General features: G+C 44.0%; 1 protein-coding gene across 2 annotated transcripts in view; it reads right to left on the minus strand.

The window, feature by feature from the left end:
* The window catches only part of LOC147459202 (uncharacterized), a 62,656-nt gene extending 43,682 nt beyond the window's left edge, over positions 1-18,974 (minus strand). The window contains exons 1-6 of one of the 2 annotated variants that reach the window (XM_086509786.1): positions 18,606-18,968; positions 17,969-18,073; positions 17,761-17,884; positions 17,486-17,594; positions 16,109-16,184; positions 15,941-16,016 (exon numbers count right to left, since the gene is read on the minus strand). In XM_086509786.1, coding sequence (XP_086365912.1) covers positions 15,941-16,016; positions 16,109-16,184; positions 17,486-17,594; positions 17,761-17,884; positions 17,969-18,073; positions 18,606-18,668 — 553 coding nt within the window. In that variant the 5' untranslated portion in view covers positions 18,669-18,968. Of the gene's footprint in view, positions 1-15,940; positions 16,017-16,108; positions 16,185-17,485; positions 17,595-17,760; positions 17,885-17,968; positions 18,074-18,605 lie in introns of both variants that reach the window. The other variant, XM_086509787.1, reaches the window with a different exon arrangement.
* Between the last annotated feature and the right edge of the window lie 668 nt (positions 18,975-19,642).

Consider the following 19,642-nt stretch of genomic DNA (forward strand, 5'->3'; position numbering starts at 1 on the left):
TAATTTCTTCAACAGTTTGGCATCATCTTCACTACAACATTGATACTAAAGACTCCCAGATTGCTAGAGCGCTCTAAAACAGAATGCTATAAGCAGAACGCAGATAGAGGAGAGTAAATAGAGGAGCCCACTGTGAGAGAGAGAGAGAGAGAGAGAGAGAGAGAGAGAGAGAGAGAGAGAGAGATGAAATGAAATGAAATGATATATTAACGTCTTCAAAAGGCCAAAATGACCTATGAGACCAATTTGTTACATACTGGTGAATCTGATACCATGTCTGAGTACAAAAAAAGAGATACTAAATTGAATCTAGGAGTGTTACTAGCTGGAACTGTGCCAGGTATGTGTGATCACTGATACAATGGGTGCCCAATGCAAGAGAGAGATACAATGGGTGATGAATCCATCCTCATCTGTACTCTGGATCATCTCCGTCTCTGGCTCTGTATGGCATAGGCGGCATATCCTGCTAGCTTTTGGTATCCCTCTGAATCTACCAGTCTCAATCTCAAGTTGGTGTAAAGATGTTCGTATCTGACCAATGGCACACCGTAACCCATGAGATAGATGTGTATCCATATAGTTGGGTCAAATCACAAACCCATCCTCTGTGAGTTGGAAAAGATGCTCTTTATAAAAAGCCATCTTCGTGCCCAACTCCTGTGTCCGCTCTATCCATGTCCTCCTCTATCCATGTCCTCCTGGTGTGCAATTGGGTCAGGTCCCGGCAAATGAGTCTAGTAATCTCCACCTGTGTAAGAGACACTGATGGTGCATCAAGGGAGTGCTAAAAGGGAGGCAAGTTGTCCATGTTGAAGCCATGTATCTGAAACCATGATGGCATCTGCACATACCAGCATGATGCGTCCCCCTGTAAACCTAATTGTCTAGAGGACTCAAGGGCCAATCTAGCATATCTGTCTCTCGTAGTATCCCATAAGCTGTGCGTAAAGGAGACCGATCTGGTAAGCGCCTCTATCTCCATAGGGGGGTGTAACAAATTTGGACACCCCAAGTCAAGATTCTACCGTGACACAACAGAGATTCACTTCAAACAGTTCACAAATTTGACACAGGCTTGGCGTAGCTCTGTGCCCAGAGGTATTGGCCCCAAAGATTGGCGCCCCTTTCGGTGTTTTTTTTTTGTATTAATCTGTGTTCAAAGTACCAGAGAGCGGGTAGGTGCTCACTCTCAGACTCCGCGTCTAGATGCCCTAAGAAGTGAGGCCTTGCCCACTTATTTAAAGGTACAAGGGATGCCCAAAAGCAGAGCTCTAAAAGCATTAAACTCAAAAGATCTTAAATCAAAAGCAATTGTCCCAAAAGCTTTCAAAAAAAGTAAAGCATTCAGTCCCAAAAGCTGCCGTAAATCAGCCAACGCAAATCCGTACGAAAATGCCACATCAGCTCTGTCACAACGCAATCTACACCATAAAATCCGGAAGTCCGTACAATGCCACGCGTCACGCTATTAGCGCAAAACGCGGCGCGTTTTCCGGGATATCCGTATAGTCAGCCTCTCGGCGCCTTTTTGGGGGTCCTTGCCACGTCATCACTTTGTGACATACCCCCCTCTTGAAAGAATTGTAGTCGTCCTCAACTATGCTTGCAAAAACAGACAGAGGCCATAAACTGTCTTAGTAGACATTGACTGTTAGTACCGACGCACTAGGCACAACACATCTAGCACATGTACCAATCGACAGTCACATCACCGAACATCACCGGACATCACAGGACATCACATGACTAATCACATTCAAATTCATTCCAAATCTCATATCATGATTAATTGGCAACGTATTTAGCAATCGCATCTAGATCCAGTCGGGACCTCACAATTGCCCGATTAACTAATCCATATTGCAATCATGTCTATTGTAACAGACTTGGACACTCCAAGTCAAGAATCAATCGCGACAGCGCCAAATAACCACTTCAAAACAGTTCACAATTCACAATAGATTTGCACTGGCCCGGCGAAGTTCCGTGCCTAGAGATATTGGCCCCAAAGACTGGCGCCCCTTTCGGTATTTCTTTTTGTATTAATCAATTCAAAGTACAAGAGTGGTTGGGTCTCACTCTCAGACTCTACGTCCAGATGCTCTCCAAAGTGGGAGCCCAATCCACATATTTAATGTTTACAAGGGATGCCAAAAGCAGAGCCCCAAAAGCTTAAAAATAAAGCAAGGGCTCTTTTTCTCTCTCAAGCTCTCTGGAGCTTATCAAAAATAAAGCAAAGTTCCTTTCTCTCTCTCTCTCTCTCTCTCTCTCTCTCTCTCTCTCTCTCTCTCTCTCTCTCTCTCTCATGATAAGTGCGTATAGCAAAAAGCTAGTCACGCAAATTCCAAAAATCTCCTTATTTGGCGTCGCAAACACCGGAATTATGCCACGTCATCATGCTTGCGCAAAATTTTGCAATGCTGCCATTAGGATTAGGTTTAGGGTTTTTGGCAGGTTTTAGGGTTTGTAGGTTTTAGGGTTAGGGTTAGGATTAGGGTTTTTGGCATATTTTAGGGTTTGCAGGTTTTTGGGTTAGGGTTTCCAGAATTAGGGTTTTCAGCAACAGTTAGGGTTTCTGCTCTCGAGTAGACACGTCATCACTTTGTGACATCTTGAAAGCATTGTAATCGCCCTCAATTACGCCTGCAAAACACACAGAGGCTATAAACCGTCTTAGCAAACACTGACTGTTAGTACCTACGTACTAGGAACACACATCTAGCACATGTACCAATCGACAGTCACATCACACGACATCACAGGACATCACTAGACATCACATGACATTCAACATTCATTCGGATCTTAGACCATGATTTTTTGGCACTGTAGTTAGCAATCGCATCTAGATCCAATCAGGACCTCATTGATGTCCGATTGACTAACCCGTATTGCAACCATGTCTATTCGAGATCAATCAGACCAAAATGCTGCAGTCATTTCATCTATCAATTCCTGCACTTAAAAGAAGTCAAGAACAAATCAGTATCATATTCAGGAATTCCATTTCATAAAGTCATACAGCAGAATACTGTCAGCTTTCAGTATCCCTAAAGCTCAAAGAGACATCAGTGACTCTAGTATCAAAATCAAGGCATCTGTTGACAAAGGAGCGGAGTAATTCCACTCTTGTGCATCCCACTGCACCAGATCTCCGGCCAAGCTGAATTCTGGGTTCCATTTGGAGTAGACTATGCTAAACCAAAAGCCTCGAGGTAAAGTTTCACAATCTGAGGAGTATCTGCTAGGTCCTCCTCCTCCATCCACTTCGCATCCAATGCAGGATAGTTCTTGAACTTAACCAAGAACCGCCTTCAAACTTTACCTTTATTCTTCGTATCCTTATGTGCCAAAATCTGTTTAGGAACAAGGGTTGCTCATAAGGCTCCCCATCATCAAGCACGTCACCTTTGAAAGGTTTCAAGAGACTCACATGAAATGCATTGTGAATCCTCAAGTATCGCGCAGTTTCAGTCGGAAGGAGACATCATGTATCTTTTCAGAGATCTGGAAAGGTCCGTAGTATCACATACTAAGCTTTGGAAAAAGCCTCTCCTTTCCCTTTTTCTTTCTGAGGAGTGCCTTCTCAAAATGTAAGAGCACCCAATCATCCTCCTTCAATTTCAAGTCGCGACGATGGCGATCCGCTGCCTTTTCCTGTCGTTCTTGAGATTTCTGCAAAGTCTCGCGAGCCTTGGCAAAAGCCGTATTTAAGTCTTGCGTATATTCATCCGCTTCAAAAATCTTATCTTTCGTGCTTAGGAAGGGTGGAACCTTCGCAACACCTTCAACAATCTCAAATGGCGCCTTCCCCGTCGAAGAGTGTATCGTGTTATTGTAGGCAAATTCCACAGAAGGTAGGTACTTTTCCCATTGAGTCTTCTGATCCGAGATATAAGACTTCAATAAATCTAAAACCACTGAATTGGCAATCTCATATTGCCCGTCAGTCTGCGGGTGGAACAATGACGAGAACTGCAACCGCGTGCCAATGTTCTCCCAAATTGCCTTCCAAAACAAACTCGTAAATCTAGGGTCCCTATCGGAGACAATCGTCTCAAGCATGCCATGTAATCTAAAGATCTAGGCCACAAACAGTCTCGCTAAGTGATCCGGCTTGACTGTCTTCTTCACTGCAATGAAATGAGCCTGTTTGCTAAATCTGTCAATAACAGTCCAGATACCATCGTGACCACTCTGTGTTCTCGGGAGATCAAAAATGAAATCCATTGCGATACTTTCCCAGGGGCGGGTGGGTATGGGTAAAGGCTATAACAATCCCTGTGCTTTATGCCTGTCAAACTTGACCTTCTGGCATACTAAGCAACTGCGCACAAACTCTTCCACATCCTTCTTGAGTCTCGGCCAAAAGAAGTATCTCTCTACCCCTTTCATGGTGGTAGCAATGCCGCGGTGACCCGTAAAAGGTGGACAGTGGCATTCAGTCATAACCTTTTCCCTCAACGGCTGTGTAACGCACATCATGGTTTTTCTTATCAAGTAGCCATCCCGAATGGAATATCCCGCTATTGTCTCCCCATCCCGCGTCCGTGTGAAAACGTCTACAAAATCTGTATCTGTGGCATACTGGTCGACCATATCCTCGAAGCTCCTATGATGTATCGCGGAAATAGCCAGAACCAACGGCTTTCGAGACAAAGCATCTGCCACCACATTCTTTTGTCCCTGCACATGGACAATTTGGAAGTGAAACTGTGACAAGATGTTCGCCCACCACATTTGCTTTTTCGAAAGCTGCTTCTGTGACAAGTAGCGCAAACTCTGATGGTCTGTAAAGACAGTAAAATCCGCTCCGAGTAGGTAATGCTGCCATTGAGTAAGAGCATGGATAACCGCCAAAAGCTCTTTCTCATAAATCTGTGCTGTCATCTCCGGCCTTGAGAACAATCGGCTCTCGTAAGCAATGACATGGCCTTCCTGCATTAAGACCGCACCCAGACTACGACCACAAGCTTCACAACATACTTCAAATGACTTCTGCAAGTCTGGCAAAGTCAAAATTGGTCCCGTAGTCAATTTCTCTTTCAATGTATGAAAGGCAGTCACCTTTGTGGGGCCCCACAAGAAAGGGACTCCTTTCTGTGTCAAGATATGCAAAGGGGAAGCAACTTCTGCAAACTTTCGAATGAACCACCTGTAGTACGAACACAATCCCAAGAAGCTTCTAACTTCATTGACATTCTTCAAATCGGGCCAACCACGGATAGTCTCTATCTTGGCCGGATCCATTTGCACTCCTGCTCCTGAGACAATGTGTCCCGAAAAGTGTATCTCTGTTAGGAAAAATTCACTTTTCTTTGCATTAATCACTAACTTGTGATCTCGCAATGCCTGAAAGACCTGAAGCAGATGATCTCTGTGTTCTGCCTCATTCTTGGAGAAAACAATGATATCGTCAAAGAAAGTGCCATAAAATAGCCTGTACTCTCGAAAAATCATGTCATCATCCGGTTAAATGTCGCACGAGCATTGGTTAAGCCAAAAGGCATCACCAAAAACTCAAATAACCCAAAAGTCGTCCGAAAAGCTGTCTTGTAGACGTCTCCCGACGCGATTCTAATCTGATAATATCCACTCTTCAAATCAATCCTGCTAAAGCACGAGGATCCCTGTAATCTGTCGAGTATATCATCGATCCTAGGAATCGGAAATCTGTTCTTGATGGTGATTTTGTTGAGAGCTCTATAATCGATGCACATTCTCCAAGATCCGTCTTTCTTCAAAACAACAACACTGGAGAGCAATACGGTGAAGTACTAGGCTGGACAAGACCCTTTTCCAAGAGGTCTTTCACTTGGTTCATAATCTCTTCATTCTGTGCTCGGCTCACAACGGTAAGGTGGCCGGTTTGGTGGTGTGCTTCTAGGTATCACATCAATGGTATGATCTTCACAACAAGCAGGTGGTAACTCGCCTGGTAGGCCCTCTGAGAAGCAATCGGCGTGAGAGTGGAGAAAATCTTGGCGTTCTTTATCAAGTTTAGACATATTTGTCGTATCCTTATCGTTCAATTCTTTCATAAAGATCGAGTAAACGAACAGACTGAATTTCATTAATTTAAAAATGGCCGAAGCCGATACAATAGGGACAGACTCGCCGTTCAGTTTAATGTCAAGTACAATGGTTCTACGCTTCTCTGTAGTCAATGTCGCTTTCCTCCCCGATAGTCGACCACGGTATTGTTCTTGTGGTACCAGGGAATTTCCAAGAGAACATCACAACCTTTCAAAGGCATTATGTAAAAATCCTCATGCCCCAAATACCCCTGACAATGCAACCAAAGTTTGCCAATGACAAGTGTAATGGCTACGTCCCTGCCGGGTGCCGCTAGAACTGCCTCGGCAAGTGGTCCCATCCGATCCGGAGTGACCTCGAGCCGTGCCGCCAATTCCGGTGAAATGAAGTTGGCCTTGGCTCCTCCATCAAAGAAGATCAGGGCCTCTTGGTCTTTCACTTTGCCCCAAGCTCGGCAAAGTTTTGTACTCTCGTCCAACGTGCTGGGATCGGTACCCACGCAATCTGGAACCAGTCCTGTTTTCATCTTGCCTTTTCTTCCACGTTCCTCAGCTGCTCTCGAACTCTCACGCCTTTCGTCGTCCTTGTCGTTCTGTTCTTCTTGTGCCTTTTTTGGGTACTTCGCGGAGATATGTCCGGTTTTCCCGCATCCAAAGGACTTCCCCTCCCTGATGAAGCGAGCTCTCCCCTAAGGAGTAAGCTTGGATCGTGCATCCTTCTTTTCTGGGTTGCTCTTTCTCTTTCTACTTTCATTTGTTGAAGTTTGTTCGGCTCTATTTGTCATGATCTCATCGGTGGGGTAGGTTAAACTGCCAGAGTGAATGGCAAAATCCCGTTTCGCATGACTCATCAACTCTTGAATGGAAGCTGACTTCTGTTCTAAGCAATGATCTCGGATCTCTGTAGGTAGACCCAAGGTAAACCGCTCAATTTATTCCTTGAACGAGATCTTCTTGAATGAAGAGGCGGGTAGAAAAGAGCTCCAGAATCTCTCGCAATAAGCGTCCACTGTATCTTTCTTGGTGATCCGAAGATGGTTCCAAGCAGCTCGTATATCGCGTTCATACTCTCGAGTCAGCCAAGAAGAAATGAAAGCTTCTCGAATTTCATCCATTTAACTGGTTCAATCTCGTTTAAAAGAAGCGTGGACCACCAAGTTCGAGCATTCCCCTTAAAGTAAGAGGCAGCTCTCCGAATCTTAGAGTGCTCTGAGTAACGCCCTCCCGCGAAAGCAATGTCAAACTGCTGTACAAAAGACAAAGCCTTCGAAGCATCTCTATAACCAAAAAAAAATGTCAAATTTAATTGACTGTCCACCTTCCTTAAACTCTCGGACTTTCTTGCGTTTGTCTTCCAGAAAGTCATACTGGTTGGCTTTATAAAAATTGTTCTTCTTTGCATAAAAGTTGTTGTCGTCAGAGTCTGAACTGTCTGTAGACGAGTCCTCTGTAGAACTGTCTCTCACTGGCGACATTTAGACTTCTTTGCCTTTTTCTTGCCCTTTCCGAAGCGTTGTTTCTTGCTTCGCTTTTTGCTTTTTTGGTCTTCTTCGCTCGAGTCAGATGAGCTAGAAGAACTCGAAGAAGAAGAAGAAGAAGAATTGGGTACTCCTTCAAATCGAACACGCTTCTTCTGTTTCTTTGCCTTTTCAAAAGTCAACTGACGACCCAAATAGCCCGAGAAGTCAGTTCCTTTCTTCTGCTTTTTGCCGTGCTTTTTAGCTTTGTTCTGCGCGTCAAAAAACTGAACAATTCGTGCATCAACCACCTCTTCTAATTCCTTCTCTGTATATTTCTTGTGAGAAAAAGGTTTCTTGAGAGCGGGTTTTGGGGGTAGTGGGGTTTTCTGCCACTGCACGTGCACCTCCTGGAAAGAAGTCTCGCTCATATATTTTGCAAATTTTGGGTCCTTCACAAAATTGAGCATCATCTTTGTTGCATCGTCGATCAACTGACGATGCTCCATCTCTCGACGCTCCGCCTGAGTAGGCGAAGGCCATACTCCGCTCTGATACCACTGTAACAGACTTGGACACTCCAAGTCAAGAATCTACCGCGACAGCACCAAATAACCACTTCAAAACAGTTCACACTTCACAATTTTATTCGACACTGGCCCGGCGGAGTTCCGTGCCTAGAGATATTGGCCCCAAAGATTGGCGCCCCTTTCGGTATTTCTTTTTGTATTAATCTGAGTTCAAAGTACAAAATTGCAAGCAGGCGCTCACACTCAGACTCTGCATCCAGATGCTCTGCGTTGTGAGAGGCATGCTCACATATTTAAAGGTACAAGGGATGCCAAAAGCACTGCCCTAAAAGCTGAAAATCAAAAGCTTTCTAAAAATAAAGCAAAAGGTTTTATTTCTCTTTCTCTCGCTTAATAAAATAAAGCAAAGAGGCTTTCTCTCTCTCAATTGCGTAGGAAAAAAGGAAGGCCAAAAAGCTTTGCCCAAAACTACCGCAAAAGCATCGCTCAAAATCTGCCAGCGCTGCCACGTCAGCTCCGTGAAAAGCGCCGCAAAATGTGCTGGTGTCTATATTGCCAAGTGGCAGATTCTCCGCAAACTTCGGAACTGCCGTACGGCCAGCCACGTCAGCATCTGACCCGTCAGCATTCTGTCCGCAGCAGCCAGCCTGGGTGCACCAGGGGGGTGTGTGTGCACTGGGCAGCCACGTCACCAGTTTGTGACAGAGTGCGCACACCTGAGGGGCTATCAAAGATTTTTGAATCTAACATTGCAGTGAAACAGGGCTGTCCACTTTCTCCCACTCTTTTTGGCATGTATATTGACGAGGTTTCAGATTATATTGACAAAGATGGAGACAGAGGTGCATTGTTATCAGGGACTTTGATACCCTTGTTGTTGTATGCAGATGATCTTGTGCTCATTTCCGAATCAGCAGAAGATTTACAGAGCCAGCTGGATACATTGGAGAGAGATGCACATGATAGAGACTTGTCTGTGAACCTTAGCAAGACCAAGGTGATGATTTTTAATACCACGGCACAATGGGTGAGAGCATCAGCACCAACGTTTCTCTTCGGCGAGGAAGAGGTGCAGCTGGCTGAGAATTACACTTACTTGGGGGTTGTTTTCACTGGACCCTCCTTCTCCGTGAGAGAGGCAGCAACCTCTAGACTTACACGAGGATATGCAGCTCTAGCACGCTTGGAGCAGATGTGTTCACTAGTACAGTTCCAAGAGCCCCGTACTAAGCTGTGGTTGTTTGATACGCTGGTGACATCCACCCTATTGTATGGAGTTCAGATTTGGGGACCGAGTCTTGACCACCGCAAGCGGTCTGGAGAAACCTCTGACGGGTGGAGAGGGATGGAGAAACCTCGTCACTTGATCTCCAAGCTGATTCGATGCAAGGCAGCAGTGCCCCATCAGATTGTTAGGGCAGAACTGGCAGCTACTCCGATGGTGGTTGAGGCAATTACCAGGTCAGTTATGTATGTACATGGATTGTGGGATCTGCCATCTCAACTAGATTGGCCCTTGAATCATCCCGCCAACTAGCTTTGGGAGGTGACTCCAAATGCTGGTATGCACAGATATCAGCATGGTTTCAGCTACATGGTTTCACGATGGACAGGCTGCCACCTTTTCAATACTCCCTGGATGCAACATCGCTCGTACTGACTCGCCCGGAGATCAGCAGGATAGTCAAACAGGATCTCACACAACTCGACACACAGAGGACATGGTTGAGCCCCCCTCAAGAATTGGGAAAGAAGATCGCTTTTTATAGAGAGCATTTTCTTCACACTTCCGAGGATGGATATGTCTTGTGGCCGCGATACATGGATTCAAACCTCTCACATGGACTCCGCTCAGTGACAGGTCAGCTCCGCACCTCCTCCCATTAACTACATATAGAGACAGGGCGATATACTTCGACTCCTGCAGAGGAGCGGATATGTGAGCTATGTGACATAGCGCCAGAGACAAAGGAGCACTATATCTTCCGGTGTCCAGTGTATTATGAGATCAGGGGACACTTCCACTGTCTTTGGGCCTTTGTCTAGGGTGATGGATTACACTGATTAGAGGTGCCTCGGGCTCTTCCTGCTCGAACTACGGCGACACAAAGAGGACCTATTACAGAGGGTGAGGTGTTCTAGGCGGGGGCCCATCCAGAGGCGAGTTATAGACTACTTCCCGAGCAGCCGCCCCCAAGCAGCAGACTACATGACAGCCCCGACCCACACCACGTGGGATTCTACTTGAGAGAGCCACAGAGATCAACAGATCCCGACGCCACGACCTCCCCGCAGGTCACACCGCCGCTCCATATACCACCAGCGTATTTGGGCTATCATTGAGAGATACAGAGCGACTCCTACGAGGTTCTTCACTGAGCAGGAGATTGATATCATGTTATAGAGACCCATGAGAGAGTTCACGGGATGACAGAAGACAGAACCAGGCCCAAGAGGACACCCCTACACCAGCTGCTTGGAGCCTGCTCCTATGCCATCCACTCACCCCCCCTCCTTTTCAGATGTTCAGCCTTTACTTTAGTACTTTATTTTTGTATTAAACACTTGGACACACTTGATGAGGATGTGACGTATTGGTCTCATAGGTCTTTTAGGCCTTTTATAGATGTTAATAAACGTTTCATTTCTCTCTCTCTCTCTCTCTCTCTCTCTCTCTCTCTCTCTCTCTCTCTCTCTCTCTCTCTCTCTCTCTCTCTTATGCCACATGTGAAGGGTTATTTATGGGAAACAGCTGGTTGACCAGACAAGAGATCTCTATGGGGTAGCCGGGGTTCAGGAGTAGTAGCAGTCTTATTTAAAGAGGAGCTGAAACCACTACTACAGATTATCAGGAAAGATGAGCAAGCAAGGTATATGTGGGTGAGAATGAGAGCCGAGATAGGTAAATTTCTATATATCGCTATATGCTACTTCCCTCCAAGTACATCAGTCTACTCCTCACCTAAAGGACAGTCCCCTTTCTCCATATTGAATAATGACATATGGGAGTTCTCTAGAGATGGAGACATCGTTCTCTTAGGAGACTTTAATGCCAGAACGGCCAACTCTCAAGCAGTATTCTATGATACTTCTGAGGAAATGCTCAGAGAAGTGGATTTATCAAAGAGGGGGCTTACTAGAAACTCACAAGATAAAGAACACACTGAATATGGGAGACATCTCATGGAGATGGAAACTATACATGGTTTGGCCATACTTAATGGTATAGAGAATTTCCCTTTATCTGGGGGATTCACATGCTTCCCGCACAGGCATGGGGCCAGTACAGTGGATTATGTCATGACTTCACCAAGCTTTATTTCTAGTATCGAGGACTTTAAGGTGGGACCCAGACCGGTTGGGATTGCAGTGGATCATGCTCTCTTGACCTTATCAATCTCCTTCCAATACAATGCCTCTCAAGTACAAAGGAAGAAGACACACACAAGATATACTTTCACGCCAGAGACTGATTCAGTCTATGTGGAAAAGATCTATAATAGGATGTGGGCAGCCGAGCCAGTATATACTGTAGAGGAGATTACTTCTCAGTTAACAGAGAGATACTACATGGAGCAGCACAAGAGGCATACCCACATACTCAACCTGACCAGAAGAGAGGATCTGGGAACATGCCTCAAAACAGTTGGTATGACGAGGAATGCAGAGAGACGAGAACCCAGGTCCAGAAAGAGCTTACACTTGGGATCATCACATATAAGCAGTCTCGGATTGCTCTTCGGCGTATAGTACGTCGCAAGAAAAGGGCATCTCTAGCCAAACTGGAGAAGGATTTATATCAGCTCTTCTTGAGTTAGGACTCACATGAGGCCTGGCGTTTATTTCACGAGCACTCACCGCCTCCGACAATTACTTCTCCTGAGATTTGGGGTCAATATGTAACATCATTATATATGGTATCTGGACAGCCTCCATTACCAGATCCGCTAGAGCCATGCCCTGCTACTAGTACTTTCTTTACTACGGAAATGGTGAAAAAAGCCATTGATAAGATGAAGACGAGAAGAGCATATGATCATGATGGTTTAGTAACAGAACATCTGATCCATGCCAGGGATCTACTTTCAGAAGTCCTTGATCGTATGTTTAATCGGGTCATGTGTGAAGGATTACTTGAATCTTGGAAATTATCTACTATCGTACCTATTTTCAAGTCAAGGGATCCTATGATACCTGGGAACTACCGTACCATTATGGTAGGTCACACATTGACCCGACTGTACGCATCCATTCTTGAACAAAAATTGAGTAGATGGGCAAAGAATGAGGGCATAAGGGCAACAAGACAAGCTGGATTCAGGAGGGGTTACTCCACTTTAGATCATATTCTTACGCTCAGAGCCATTATTGAGGAAGGAAGAGCAAGCGGGAGAAGGATGTATTGTTGCTTTGTGGATTTTCAGAAAGCTTTTGATACAGTACCAAGGGCCAGATTGATGCGCAGGATGCAAGAGTTAGGGGTCCCCAAAGATATTATTTGGGGGATCATGGCCTTATACGGGTCAGTAACTCGTTATGTACGTACTCTAGAAGGGGATTCCGACATTGTTCATTCCACCGTTGGAGTAAAGCAAGGATGCCCACTGTCCCCTACTTAATTTGGTATGTACATAAATGAGGTATCGGATTACATTGATAGAGAGGGTGACAGAGGTGCTCATCTTGCAGGGTCATGGATCCCTTTATTGTTGTATGCAGATGATATTGTATTGATAGCAGAATCACCAGATGGAATGCAGAGGCAGCTAGATGCATTACATAAATTTGCGGAGGACAATGGACTATCGGTAAACTTGGGTAAAACCAAAGTTATGGTGTTTAACAACACACTGCAGTGGGTTAGGAGATCGGCACCTACATTTGCATATGGCCAGGATACAGTAGAGTACACAGATGCATACACATACCTTGGTGTGGTATTTGCAGGACCGAAGTTTACTCTTAAGAAAGCAGCGGATGCTAGATTGTCCGGAGCCTCTACAGCCTTGGGAGGGTTGGAGAGGATGTGTTTACAAGTGCAGTTTCAGGAACCACGAACAAAACTTTGGCTCTTTGATACTGTGGTGGCTTCGGCTATGCTTTATGGGGTCCAGATTTGGGGACCATCTGTGGATCAGGATAATTGGAAGTCAATGGAGAGACCTTTGGTATCTATGATTTCCCGAATGATTAGAACCAAGGCCTCCGTACCACACGCGATTACCCGAGCGGAACTAGCTGCCCCTCCGATAGAAATTGAAGCTCTTACCATATCAGTGTCCTTTATACATGGTTTGTGGGATACAAATAATTGCCAATATACTAGACTGGCCCTCGAATCCTCTCGACAATTAGCAATGAAAGGGGATACATCATGCTGGTATGCGCAACTGTCCTCGTGGTTTCAGAGACACAGGTTCAGTATGGAAAGATTACCCCCCTTCCAATACTCTCTTGAGGCTCCATCACTGGCAATTACACGAACGGAGATTAATAAAATCATCCGTCAGGATCTTATACAGTTGGATACTAAGAGGACATGGGTAGACCCTACACAAGAATTGGGCACGAAGATGGCCGACTACAAAGAAAACTTCCTGCAGCTATCTGAAGATGGATTTGTGATTCGCCCGAGCTACATGGATACCCACCTATCTCATGGTTTGAGATGTGCTATTGGACAGATTCGTACGTCCTCACACCAGCTTGAAATTGAATTTGGCAGATTTAGGGGAATCCCACCTGAGAGCAGAATTTGCAAGTTATGCAGAATGGAGCCAAAGACAGAATTACACTACATATGCCATTGCACCGTATACTATGAGATACGTGGGCGTTTCCATTGCCTATTTAAAGAAGGCTTTGGACCTCTAGATAGAGTCATGCAATACCAAGATCAAAGATGCTTAGGCTTGTACCTACTGGAACTACATCGGCACAAGGATAATCTAATGAGAAGACAAAGAGCACTACAACCTCAAAGGCAGATCACAGATTTCTTCGGATCGAGAGAAGCAGGAGTGGAAGGAGAAGCAAGAGGCCAGCAGCCAGCACAAAGGAGTACCCACATTCATACCAAAGGCACCCTCATTGACAGGGCGATTGAGCTTAGGAAATCGAGACGACCACGACCGAGATGCAAAAGCACACTTCACCGGAGGAGACTACAACAAAGGATTAGAAGCATTCTAGCCAGACACCCAGAATGCTCCTAAGAAGTTTATTTAATACTTTGTATTTATTTTTTCACATTCACATTTATTTTCACACTTTCACACTTAGTACTTTAGTACTAAGATACCCAGACATTGTAACAGATTCACCACTTTTGTATCAGTTTGGTCTCATAGGTCATTCTGGCCTTTTGAAGACGTTAATATAACATTTCATTTCATCTCTCTCTCTCTCTCTCTCTCTCTCTCTCTCTCTCTCTCTCTCTCTCTCTCTCTCTCTCTCTCTCTCTCTCTCTCTCTCTCTCTCTCTCTCTCTCTCATCATTGGTACTAGACTCATCATTGTAATCAGTTGGTCTCATAGGTCATTTTGGCCTCTTGTAGACGTTAATATATCATTTCATTTCATTTCATTTCTCTCAGAGGGACACCAGCAGATAGCAAGATATGCCGCTTATGCCTTCTAGAGCCAGAGATAGAGGTACATTACATATGTCATTGCACAGTGTACTATGAGATACGAGGCCGTTTTCATTGTATATTCAGAGAAGGTTTCGGGCCACTATCTAGGGTCATGAGTTATGAGGATCAGAGATGTCTTGGGCTTTATCTACTTGAGCTACACAGGCATAGAGAAACTTTATAGAGGAGAGCTGAAGAGAGACAACCCCAGAGACAGATCACAGATTTCTTTACACTAGATACTGAACACCCAGAAGAACAGACAGAGGAGCAACCAACAGTGGAGAGGTCTACCCGCACTACTGGCATTCTCATAGACCGTGCATTTGAGCTAGGGAGATCTAGACGGCCCCGATGGAGAAGAGGAGCTACACAGTTTCGAAGGAGGCTGCGGCAAAGGATTCGAGCCATACTTTTTCGTCGTCCAGAGTGCAGATGAAGATGGATCTCTATGCAGATAGATCTCTACTTCCCTCCCAAATTGTCTACACATTGTATAGCTCAGTTCACACGTTTCACGCCTCTCGCCTTTCACACCTATCCGCTTAGTTTAGGATTCCGCAGTATTTATATTTTGTTATCCCTAGTCTAGTTTAATTTATTTTGTTAATCTGACTTGATATCAGATACACCGCATTGTAACTTCCTGGTCTCATAGGTCACTTTGGCCTTTTGAAGACGTTAATATAACATTTCATTTCATCTCTCTCTCTCTCTCTCTCTCTCTCTCTCTCTCTCTCTCTCTCTCTCTCTCTCTCTCTCTCTCTCTCTCTCTCTCTCTCTCTCGCACGCACATAGATGAATGGTTTATTCCTTTATTCCAATTTGTTGATCATGGTATGCGCTCCTGTTTTTCACACACACTATATACATACCATCATCAAGCAATTGGAATAAATGAATAAACCACACACACACACACACACACATAGATGGTATGCGCTCCTGTTTTGTCTGGCGTGCGCGCGCGCATACTGGTTTATTCATTTATTCCAATTGGTTGATGATGCTATGTGCTCCTGTTTTGTGACACAATGCTACATCAAAGATAAAACTCTTTCAAAAGCATTGACAATCATACAGACCAGTATCACTTCAAAATTCTGGACAACGAGCCAAGAGAACCATTGCCCAACTATTCAGACAGATGATGAATGCAATCGACATTTCAAAAATTTTGATAGCGATTTATATAAATATATGAACTCATACGCCTACAATGCTCGATCAAATGCTTCAAAATTCAACATGTATTGCCTTAAGCATTAATTCCCAAACTACCTGTCCTGTAAATGTTTCCAATACCAGCTACTAGTGATTGATCCATCAACACAGCTCCAATCTTCTTTCTGCTAGTCTGGAAATAAATACAAAACCATATTGAGGAATCTGACCTCGACATTTAAATAGGGATACCGTGCTAAAAACATGGTAAATTGAGGATACCACCTGCAAAGTAGCCCATAGACGCTCCTTATCTCCATCTTTCCGCAAAGGGTCTGGTCCAAGGCATTCAACCTTTTTCCTAAAGGAATCATTGAAACAGAGCCACACAATCGTTGATCAGCTGGGATGCCTTATTCTAGAGAAAAGGTGTACATCATCTATAACTAGCTAGATCTCTGCATTTTTCATATGCAATTTATTCACTTGTCACATGGAGCAAAACAAGTTTTAGATGGGATCAAAATTCGGCAAAGGTTTCGCGTGTGCCATGCTACAAACCAATATTGTACTGGGCTCCAAAAAAGCACTCTTTGGTCTGCCTAGAAAATATTAACCTTACCTATGCTTGCCTCATGAGTCAAAACTCTATGAATCTGTTTAACTCATCTTAAGAGTCTCACAAACTCAAAATTTTGCTGCTGATCTGATCATATTCTACTATTGAATCATGTTAGCTTAACCCCACAACCCAGCATGTCACAAAATCATGGATAGTTCATCTGCTGAATAAACGGGAGTACAACATTTGCACCTTTTGAATATCCCATTTTTGTAAGACGTGGTGTGCCATTGTCAGACTTCATTGGGAACACAGAACCAGCATCATATGAAGCTTAAGTCTCACCCAAAACCAGAATCCCACATCCCTTCCCTAAATGCACTCGAAAAATCTCTCCATCCATGAGGGAAATGGAACCCAAAAAAACCACCAATTTGACCCTCTGCACGCACAAAACCCCAGGAGCTAGTCTCAAGAAACAGTTGAAGTGCATGCTTTCCACACACCCTGAAAAACATTGAACCACCTTCCCTATCATAGAGGTAATCATACATGGTAAAATCCAAAATTGTGAAAAAAAGCCAGCTCACGAGGACTACAGTCAGATGGGCAATAAAAGGCCTGATCAAACAAGACACCAATACTATGTCAAAATCTTGCTTGCAGGTTAGCTTATTATATCCTTATTCTTAACCTCAACCCCTTGAGTGAGTACTATTGCCTTCACAAATTGAGAATACCCTAAGCATCACTTCAGCGCCACTGTGTGATTCGTCACTGAAATTCCTCAACGCCCACATAAGCCATTACATAAACTTGCCCAACATATAAGCAGCAAAAGAAAGGTAGATTTGGATGCACTTTGGATATGATAACTAGTCTATTAGCCAACAAGGTAAGCTTCTTCAAGAGAACAACCCCCAGGAAAACACAATCTGCAAACTGTTGAGATATTATAAGGTGCCTCCAAAATCCCCGTTTAAGAAGACAGGCCATTCATCATGCAGAAAATGGATGCAAACAGAAGAAAAACTGAGAAGAACACTAAAGGACCAGCAAACAACACATGACAGTGCAAGAAAAAGAAAAAACACCTCTACCTGTAAAATTCAAGATTTCCATGACTGCAGACATTGGCACTAAGATGAGCCACAATGCCCATTTTCTCAGCAACCAACCTTAACCGTGTTGTTGGACGCACCTCCGGACCTGAAAATATTTAAACTTTAGATATGTACCTTCATGAGTCCAAAAGAAAGTCTCAATTTATGAGCTTTAAGAGGGGTCTGCGAAATTTGAAAACATACGGAATGAAGTCTACCAAAATTCACTTGAACTTTCTCTTCTATGAAACATGATTTGAAAGTCAATATACCAGGGGCAGTATACGTTTTAAAAGATCCAGACAGTCCAAAATGAATGTGAACAACAGTGGCATCCTCTGGAAGATGTTGCGGAATAATTTGGTTGCTGTTTGCAGGCTTCAAGCGCGTAAAAAACTTGAAGACCATTACAAAGAGCATATTAGTGAAGAAGTAAATACAATCAAGCCTATCACCCATCAAGATCTCTACAAAACTTACATAAAATATATTTTTCCCATGTGCCTCAATAAGGGCCAACACTTGGTTATCAACCAAGGCTGCTCCACCTCTAAACTTCCCATTTGGAGAGGATGCCCTTAGCCTCTGAACAAGCATGAGAATGAAATATCATTGCACAGCAACAGAAACGTAAAACACTATTGGAGATGTTCAATAATTCCTTCCAATGACATTAGCTGCAATTGCTTTTATTGGATGATCTATGGTGATAATGTTTATTTGAGTGAGTTATGGTAAAAAAAAATCGGTGATACAAAGCTCCAAATCAGAAAAATGACATGTTAACACATTACAAGACCAGTATCAAGCTGACATTACAGCAGCAATAAGCATCTATAACTATTGAGTGTTCATGCCCACATCCACCCAATAAACATATGTTGTCTTATGCTTATGTAAAATACAGATGTGAAATGCTATGGTAACTAGGAAGCAATAAAGGGACCAAGCATCTCTCATTTTAGTAAAACCACTCCTTCGAAAGCATGTTGGCAAACACCATTTCCGTCTGTCAATATGAAAGTATGATTCTAGAAAGACTATATTCACTCATCTTAATGTTCAAGGATAACAGAGAAAGAAATGATCTAACCAGCTTACAGCCATCAAATAATACCTGGCCAAGGAGTAGCCTCCTATGCACAGTGGCAACGAGGTGCACCAGAGGACCCTCCACCATGCTTTCAGCTGTGGCATGCGTACGCTGTCTTCTTTATCTCTTCTTCTTCTTCTTCTTCTACTAAACGCGCGACAGAATGTTTCAACTTGGAAGTTTAGCTCAAGATTGCATGCAAGTCCGTCTTTCACTCGCCAACTTTGCATACTCTGACGACACATGCATGTCACCAGCCAAACTTCAAAATGGGACATGGCCCTCTTTTTATGAGTTGAGTTGGACATCCATGTCACGGCCGTCTTTACTTCGATCCCGCCAATCACAAGCTGCTTCTTCTCCCTGACCACAAGCCTACTCGAGAGCATAATCTACTCCAGCACTCTCCCCCTTGGCCAACTAAATGTGACAGCCATGCCAAGCCATCACTCTCTAGCTATGGACCCATGTAAGGATGGCCATGTGTCCTCCGGCAAGATGAACCATAATGTCATCAAGGTTGCAGGTTCGAGCACTGTTGAGTTAATCCTACTTGATACAAGCCTAGGAGGAAGTGTGGTGTTCATGCGTGGGTGTGTTTGTCCTCTGCAACAAGCTCATAAAACAACAAAACAATGCATTTATTTTTTTGTAAAGCTAAAAGAAGTAAAGTCAAGTTTCTCATAATTGTATGGTCTCTTAAAAAGTATCTTTGTTGAAAGTCTTAGCTCTTCATTGTTTTAAAATCCACCAATGGATTGCATGGTACTAACATGGTTTTCTTGGATGTGGAAGGGGGTGAAGGAACTTGTAGACCAGTGCACACATAAAGCAAGAAGCTTGGTAGCTCTCTCTGTCTCTCTCTCTCTCTCTCTCTCTCTCTCTCTCTCTCTCTCTCTCTCTCTCTGTAATCATGCTTTTGTTGTATGCGGATGATGAAGTGCTTCTAGCACGCACTTTAGAGGATGCACAAAAGCTTATGGTTGTTCTTGAGAATTTTTGCTTGCATAGTGGGTTGATTCTGAATGAATCCAAAAGAAAGGTTATGCTTGTGAAGACCA

The sequence above is a fragment of the Adiantum capillus-veneris genome, chromosome 4, assembly GCF_014529385.1.
Source record: "Adiantum capillus-veneris isolate H3 chromosome 4, ASM1452938v2, whole genome shotgun sequence".
Lineage (NCBI taxonomy): Eukaryota > Viridiplantae > Streptophyta > Polypodiopsida > Polypodiales > Pteridaceae > Adiantum > Adiantum capillus-veneris.